Here is an 8,690-nt window from a genome sequence, read left to right on the forward strand (position 1 = left end):
GGCTTGTGTTGGGGTTGGCTCGCACGAGCTTCCCTCTTCAAATACGGTAATGGCAGCGAGTGTAGATTCATCATGGCTTAGATTCTTTCTCAACTGTTGTGCTGACAATATTTTCACCCCTCCAGTTAACGAGTGTTTGTCTGGATAATCGTCAGATTGGACCCCGTTAATACTAAGTTTTTTGTTAGGGGCATGGGAATGACTTTTTGTTCTAATATGAAATCCATCCCTAACAAAATGTCGAAGTCGTCCATCTTGATTATCGCAAAGTTGGTTCGTCCAGTCCAAGTCTCTAGCTAGATGGGAGTTCTTTTCGCAACTCTTAAGATGGGTAAAGCTGCAGAATTGACGGTCTTCATCTTTCCTATGTCTCGATGCCAAAGGATATTCAATCTTTTTGCTTCGTTCTCCGTCATGAAGTTGTGGGTGTCTCTAGAGTTGACAATAGTGTTTCTGGTCGCTCTATAATTAACTAGGCCTTGAAATACATCAGACCGCGCTCCACTAGCTCTTTTGTCTCTTTCACTCTCTTTTGGAGAGCATAAAAGTACTTTAGTGCCCCCACGCGAGGTGTCTGACAATCTCAGCTAACGATATTTTTGTTTTTATAGTCTCAAACTCAATTTCCTACACCTTATGTGGGCATTCAGATACTTGATAAGCCCCCTTGCATATGAAGCAAGACGGGCGACTTAGATTTGACTTTGATTATTTTGGTTGTTAGGTCTCTGTCATGGAGTCCTATCTCTCTGTTAGAAGGACTCGTATTCCTCTTCTCTGCCTTCGAGCCTGTCACTTCCCCAACCTCGAGGGAAGTTTGGTCGGTAATTCATTTTCTCAACTTTTCAACGCCTAGTTCCTCCCTATCTTTTGGGGTCCATAGATACTAAGATCAAAAAATTGTTTAATAGTAGTATAGGCCATGGAAAAGTTTTGAACTCTTTGTTCGTAGAGTTTGACTTTTGCTCATAGTTTCAACCTCTCAATACAACTAAAGATCTTGTCTGACTAGAACATATCACGAATATCTAACATAAGTCCAGAAAACTGCTTAACATAGTCTCAGATACTACTCGTATGACTCAGCTCTCTTAACTTTCTTCTTGCGATGATCTCGACATTCTTTGGGAATAACTGAGAGCGGAGTTATTGTTCCAAGGTATCCCAAGTGTCCACAGTAAATCGACCCTCTTGAATGCCCATGTACTTGGACCTCCAGTAAAACTTTGCATCGTTGACTAGATGCATTGTTGCCAACGTGACCTTTGTTTCTTCTACCATGATATTTGTGGCTCAAAAGTATTATTGGAGGTTGAAGATAAAGTTCTCTAGAGTGTTGGAATCTTGAACCACATAGAAGAGTTTGGGCTCTATGACCTTTATCTTGTTAAACTGTACTACAACCCTAGTTAAGGTTTGGTTCTCTACCGATCATGGTGAGGTTTAATTTAGCGCTTAAATCCATCACTTTAGCCCTGACCACTCTAAGGATCGCTGCCAAATATTTAGAAAAATCTGAGACCATCTGAACAATCGCTTGTTGGGCATTATCTAAGCCCTCGATGCATTCTTCCATCCGAGCAATAGAACCTGTTGAACTATCCCTATGCTCAAAGCCACCGGGAGTTGTGGTCTTGTCTTGTAGGGCTTCAAGGGCTCCAAGACCCTAGTCGATTCTCTTTGAACTTGTCTTCGACACTCGTGTCGCTTCGTTCTCTCAAACCTTGTGTATCCCTCGACTTAGCTTAAATGCACACTCTTAGTGTGTTGGATGATGCACCATCCTCATTGGTCGCATCATGGCACTTCTCAATCTTGACCCTCATGTAGCCGAATGGGCGCCACTTGAGAGTTGCCCTAGGTTGTGATACCCAACACCACTAGGGAAAACCTCCTTATTGAGCTCATAGGTAGACATGTATGGAGTACGATTATCGTTTTAGAGAAAATGAGCTCTCCTAGACTTATGAGTACTCCCCTAGGATCTTTCCATAGGGCACAACGAATTGAGGCGCAATTTGCGCAAGGTTGACGAAGGACCTAAACATACGTTGAGCTAAGAGAATCAGAAATCCCTTAAGTTATAAACCCGAGGTGGGTTAGAGCACTCCTTAAAGGTCAGTTATGCAAAAGCCTGCAAAGGTCAGTGCATACGTTAAGCCACATTTTTGTCCATCTTTAAGGGGCAGTATGAGCACATAGCCTAAATTTTCGTACATAGGAATAAGTTTGACAAAAGGCTACAAATAGGTTGCTTATTGAGTATTTTTATACTCATTCCATGTTATTTTACTTTTCCAAATGAAGCGTAGATCATTGTGACAAAGGGAGCGTGCGGGACTGTGTGGCTACCCGAGGGAACTCTTGACCGAGTCTTTCCATCTGTGTTGCTTTTATTATTATTTTAATGTTATCTACTTCCAAAACTCATGTTGTTTTGTGACCTACTTTTTATGTGGCTCCGTGGAATGTTTTGTATGTTTAAATTTTATTTTTACATAAGTTTGAATGCATACGTAATTTTTTTTTTGTCCCCGGCTTTACAAAAAGAAAATTTCTACCACCTTTTTACTCTTGAGTCTGCATGGTGATCCATGATTCGAAGCCCCGGCGGGTCGTGACAAAAACTAAAAAAGTTAAAAGATTAAAGCGCAAATTATAAATATCTTAAAATACTAATGACTCTTTTAAATTTGTTAGTAATGACAAACAAATATTATCGAGTACGGAATCTTTAAACTAAATTAATTTGTGGACCACGCCAACATGATTCAACACAAGTATTATATAATCTATCTATGTGGTTAGCTATGCTATAATAATGTAAGAATTTAAAGTTAAGAGCCAAATATATAGGTGGGACACCGCCCTACAATCCAATGTTGAAGCTACAAAATGATGCCAAACTCTAATACCCCAAGTCAATTCACTTAGCCTACTAGGTAAGTACAATATAAACTCGTAGAGTTCGAGCTAAAGATCACGTGTTTTAGCATGTATTGCAAGGTGATCATATAAAGCCACTTACTAGTTATAGGAGTATTCAAATTACTCGATAACCTAACCAACCTAACCAACCCAAACTACTTATTCGAAATCAAATTTTTTTCAAGTTGAATTTTTGAAAAATCGAAGATAGGGTTACAATCCATCCTACTCTATTTTTAATATTATTATGAAGATTAAGAATATTTTACGTTTGTAACCGATATTAGTGATGCACTATGATTTATGAATGTTTGATATTTGAATTTTATAAAATTTTAATTATGAATATAACAGGTACGGTGGACAAATAAAATTAAAAAAAATGATTTAAAAAAACTTAGAAGATTGAATTGGATTGGATTGTGAACTCTATTTTGAATGTTCGAGCCACCTACCCAACAAATCCAAATTTTTTTATTGGTCCAAACGATTTCTTCTACGTAACCCAACCTAATTCGTATGCTTACGATCTAATTTAAGTTAATTTAAACTCTGAACCACTAGTAAAAGTAATTTAACTCAAATATAATTTATATAATATTAATAATAATAAAAAATAAACGGGTATGGTAACATACTAACTACTTGCCTTATTTCTAAAAATTATTTATTTCTCCTATTTTCCACCCATGAATTAAAATAAACTAAAATAAAATAATAACCTGCTGCAGCTCCTGTCACCAGATATTTCCTACTTTTTAATTTCTTTTTTTTTTTTAAATAAAAAAAAAAATAATGAACAGGTTTAGAAGCAGAAAAAGAGAGTACGAAAAATCCAGGGCGTTCAGAAAATAATTCAATACGTATATGCGGGTCGGCTTAAGCGTCGGTGAGATAAGACGGGTGGAAGATAAACAAGACTGTCACAGACAGGCATGTCAGAATAATTTTCCCCTCCTCACTCTTGTCTTCCAACGCGGGTCCCAACAATCGAGGTCATGTTGACTTTTACTCCTGTTCCCAAAAACGCCGTGTCGTCAACGACTTATTCGACGTGTCGGCTCCTGATTAGTTGCCCATATTACAAAAGCTTCTCTCGATTTTCGTGTATTTTCTTTTTTGGCCCAATAAGTCAATGTTTTGACAGAAACGCCCCATTCTTCACGCCACGAGGTGAAAGCCTCAGCGTAGAGATGAAGTGTTTAGACTTAAAATGTCGAGGAGTTTAGAGTGATTTTTTCACTTTTAAAATAATTATTTTATTTTTTTTTCTAATTGGATAATTTTATATTTTTTTCATTGAATTCATCAACTTTTTTTTTAAAAAATAATTTTCTGTTATATAATATATATATTCATTTATTTGTACTTTTCCCTCGTTATAATTTTTTTTGAATATTAATATTTTATTTTATAATTAATTATTTAAATTTAATATACAATTTAATATAATTTTGAACAATACGTGGTTGATATACGATATGATCATATTCAAATAATAACTTAAAAGAGTCTATAATATATGGATAAGATTCAGTATAAGGGCTTGTATTTTGATGTCTTTTGATTATATGAGTGAGAATGCTTTTTGTAGTCAATTTAGTATGTCTACCATTTTGGAAATTTTGCTAAATAGGGAGCTAGAGCACGATGATATAAGATGAAATTCAGTCATTCTCGTATAGGATAAGTAGAAGAGTAACTTTCTTAGGCTAACCTTCTAACAGATTCGAGAGGGATTTAGTTTATGATTTAATCATAAATACATTGTTCAATAGAGAATGAATAGTAGCATTTTGATCTAGTTATAATTACGAACATGTCGTGAAGGACCGACTTACTTATATTGGTTATTTCATGGCCACAACTTGTTCTAGATTGCATAAGAGTGCAACACTCGGTCTAAATGGAGTGATTTATAGTTAATGAATAAACATTGATTAATTAACAAATTTAATTAATGAATTAATATGTATAGTAATATTTTATAATATATAAATCCATAAAGTTCTATTGCTAGATCATAATAACACTAAAAGAATCTATTTAATTGAAAAAAATGGAAGTGTTTTAAATTAATATTTAATATATAAAATACAAAATTATATTTATTATATTTTTAATAACTATATATTAAAATAAATAATATGTATTGGGTATATTAAATTAAATTACATTTAAATGAGTCGTTAAATATAATTTAAACAAAACATTATATCATAATATATTAGATATTAAAATATATTAATTCTTCTCGTTTCTATTCTCTAACTTATTTCAGCCACAACAACGAAGGTTTTAGGAAAGAACTACTCCGAACCTTTCAAATCCTTTTTTCTTACAAGAAGTTTGTCGTTTGAGTCACAACGAGTAAAACATTAGGGAAGAGGTTCTACAGTTGGAAGTGCTGGGACGTGAAAATTAAGAATCCGTCGTAATATTTTTTTAAAAAAAAAATATTAATGAGAAGGATCCAAAATAAAATAATTGAAAAAGGTAAAAGAAGATGAAAAAAAAAGAAAGAGAGAAGTGGTAGAGAGAGTGAGAGTTAAATAAAAGGGGTGTTTGGATCTGCTAGTTTTCACCAGGGATAAAAAATAATAATAAAGTATAGTCCAAAATGCATGGTAGGGTATCCCTCCAATTATGGGGTACCCTAAATTTATTCAATTAATTTCTTTTCTTCAAATATGGAAATCTACCTTTTCGTTTCCGAATCCATGGATCCTCAATTGTCGCTACCAAAAAGGTGACCAATCCCTTTTTTTTTTTTATTTTTTTATTTTTAATAATTATTATAATATTCCCAAGTAGGCTTCTTTTGTCCACACACTAAAATCTTGTCCTCTTTTTGGTAGGTTATGACTTTGACTTTTGTTCCATAACTTTTACATATTTATATAAATTACTCCACACCAAACCAAATTAATTATTACCCACCTTAATACATGCTATCCTTAGTTAGATTTGTTTTTCGGATTTGATTCGCGGGTGACATAACCGAAAATAAGGTTACAATCCAGTTTAATCATACCTACTTCTGTTATAGCTTTGGAAAGTTAGGAACCCAAATCTTGTTCTTTCTAGAGCTTGTTGAGTGCGGACCAAAGTTTGTTTGAACTCGAACCCATTTTGAGCTTTGGGAGGTTCTTTCTAGAGTGCATCTCCGCGTTCGGACCAAACTCTAATCTGTTAGAAGTTTGGAGGGCCACTAACCCAACTAAAACCTTTTGAATTTTGGGAGTGTTAGAAACCCAATTTCTAGTATTTATGTCGATATTTGTGTCAATATTCATTATTATGAAATTAAGAATATTTGACGTTTGTAAGTAATATTAAAATATAATTTTTTAAATAATAATAACAAAATCATTAAACATGGCAATGGAAATCTAATTAGCATGCTGGACATTAAAGAAAAAGAAGGGGACAAACTTTCCAATCAAAAAAAAAAANTGTAAAAAAGTTAATGTTGACATTAATGACAATTTCCATTTTTGAGAAATGAGAGAATGTTTTACGTCATTAAACAAATGTGTAAAAAGAAAAAAAATGATAAATAAAATAGAATAGGGAGTAACAAGTAAGAACACGGAACTTAAAAAAAAAAAAAAAAAAAAAAAAAAAAAAAAAAAAAAAAAAAAAAAAAAAAAAAANAAAAAAAGCATTAATTAGGGTGAAAATGTCAAATCTATTTTATAATAAAATAAATAAAAAATAAAAAATAAAAAGAAAAATAGAATGAAAATGGTTGGGCAGTGTGTGAAAAGTGAAGCACCCCAAAAAGCTCTCTCTAAAACCTTTTGCATTTCTCTTCCCCTCATTTGTTCATCACTTTCCTAATCAATTTGTTTCAAAAAGTCAAGAATCCATTGCCTTCTTCTTCTTTTTCTTCTTCTCTCTCTGTCTCTTATGGAAGTCTCTGTAAGTACTCTCCGCCATTTCCTCTGTTTTTTCAACTTCTTCTTTCTTTGGTGATCTCTGTTGTTTACATTTCGTCTGTTTTTGAAGCATTTTTCATACAGAAACAGTGGCCAACTCCACCAAATCCCCGCGTTTGGAGACTGGGACAAGGCCAACGACTGGCCGATCACTCAGTATTTCGAGAGCGCTCGTCAAGCCGGTTTGATTCGCTACAGTTCCTCCTCTGGCGAAAGCGGCCCCTGCCTTCCTCCTTCCGACTTGTACTCCGCCGATCCGAAGAAACCTCCGCCCCTCGCCACCGCAACCGCCGCGCGCAAGGTCTCCACATCTCTCTCTCTCTCTCTAAAAACTCTGAATCTCTTGATCTCTGATTAAATAGGTTCGACTAGAAAGAGGAGGAGAAGTTCAACATTAATCTGTGTTTCTCTGCGTTTTAGTACTAATTTAACAGTAAATGCGAATGGAGGAGGAGGAGAAATTGAACATTAATCTGTGTTTCTCTGCGTTTTAGTACTAATTTCACACTAAATGCGAATAGCTTCGATTAGGAGGAGGAGGAGGAGGAGAAATTGAACATTAATCTGTGTTTCTCTGCGTATTAGTACTAATTTCACACTAAATGCGAAGAGCTTCGATTAGGAGGAGGAGGAGGAGGAGGAGCAATCGAACATTAATCTGTGTTTCTCTGCGTTTTAGTACTAATTTAACAGTAAGTAAATGCGAAGTAGAATTTGATAGATATTGTGAGATATGATGAATTAGGAGTATTGAATTGAGTCAGAAAATGAAACGCGAAATGAATGAGGAGAGAAACGTGGCGTGATTTTGCAGGGACGGTTGAGGGAAAAACGGTATCCGCATGTGGGATTAAAGGACCACCAGATTCCAATGATGAAACAGCAAGGGAGAGCGTTGGAGGCGATGGAAATGGGAGGAGCGCGAAAATTGAAGCAAAACGACGTGCCCATCCCGCGTCCTCCGCCTAGATCTAATGCCAGACCGCCCAAACCTGTTGACGAAGATCTCTACAAAATCCCTCCACACCTACTCCATTCTTCTAAGCGGGTATCTTCTTTCCTCTATTATTTATCTCATTCTTTCATTCATTTTCATACCTAATTTAGAGATATGTTGTTGAAATAGTTTAGATCAACTTAAAATTTTGAGTTTATTACGATCAGATGAGATGAGTATAGTCTATAATCCAATCAACCTCCTATATTTAGATTGGGTTATATTTAGATTGGGTTGTTGAGGTGTTTTTTTTTTTTTTAATTATTTAAAAAATTATATTTATCTATAATATTTTCTATATGAATAATTAAAAAATCATAAAGCTTAAAATATTTCATATAATTGCTTGGAAAATAACAAACATCAAATTAAATACTATTAAGAATAGTTATGTTTTTTGAACTAATATTTACTTTTTCTGTTTTTTTTTTACACAAAAATCTTATAATACGAAGAATTGGGTTAGGTTTAAAAAATATTCTAAAGCCAAGAACACTTTTAATCGTAAAATTGTAGAGATTTTCATTTAAAATAAATTGATATTGACTTGCTTCAAATTTGTATCTACTTTGTTATACAGAACAAAATGAAGGGCCTGTTTTCAAGGTGTTTAGTACCAGCTTGCAACTGAGGTATATCCATTGTGGGTCAACAGTATTAGGAAATTGTTAATCTATCATTATATAATACCCTCCTTGTTATTTGATTTTATTATTTTTAATTTTATTAGTTTTAAAGAAATAGAAAGAGAATAGATTGGATGAGTTGGTTGTTCTAATTAAAGTCTGATGTAAAAAAAAAAAAAAAAAAAAAAAAAAAAAAAA

General features: G+C 34.0%; 1 protein-coding gene across 1 annotated transcript; it reads left to right on the plus strand.

Moving 5' to 3' along the window:
- The first annotated feature begins 6,667 nt into the window (after positions 1 to 6,667).
- Positions 6,668 to 8,644, plus strand: LOC111784440. The gene is made up of 4 exons (XM_023665148.1): positions 6,668 to 6,852; positions 6,940 to 7,170; positions 7,684 to 7,917; positions 8,447 to 8,644. The coding sequence occupies exons 1-4, from the start codon at positions 6,841 to 6,843 to the stop codon at positions 8,495 to 8,497; spliced, it is 528 nt and encodes a 175-aa protein (XP_023520916.1). The 5' UTR covers positions 6,668 to 6,840; the 3' UTR covers positions 8,498 to 8,644.
- Positions 8,645 to 8,690: the final 46 nt, after the last annotated feature.

The sequence above is a fragment of the Cucurbita pepo genome, unplaced genomic scaffold (assembly GCF_002806865.2).
Source record: "Cucurbita pepo subsp. pepo cultivar mu-cu-16 unplaced genomic scaffold, ASM280686v2 Cp4.1_scaffold000198, whole genome shotgun sequence".
NCBI lineage: Eukaryota > Viridiplantae > Streptophyta > Magnoliopsida > Cucurbitales > Cucurbitaceae > Cucurbita > Cucurbita pepo.

What these genes read in the sequence shown, in the direction of transcription:
- LOC111784440 (XM_023665148.1), top strand. An exon ending in CCGCAACCGCCGCGCGCAAG is followed by an intron (nt 7,171 to 7,683) that starts GTCTCCACATCT and finishes GTGATTTTGCAG; the next exon opens with GGACGGTTGAGGGAAAAACG. An exon ending in TACTCCATTCTTCTAAGCGG is followed by an intron (nt 7,918 to 8,446) that starts GTATCTTCTTTC and finishes TTTGTTATACAG; the next exon opens with AACAAAATGAAGGGCCTGTT.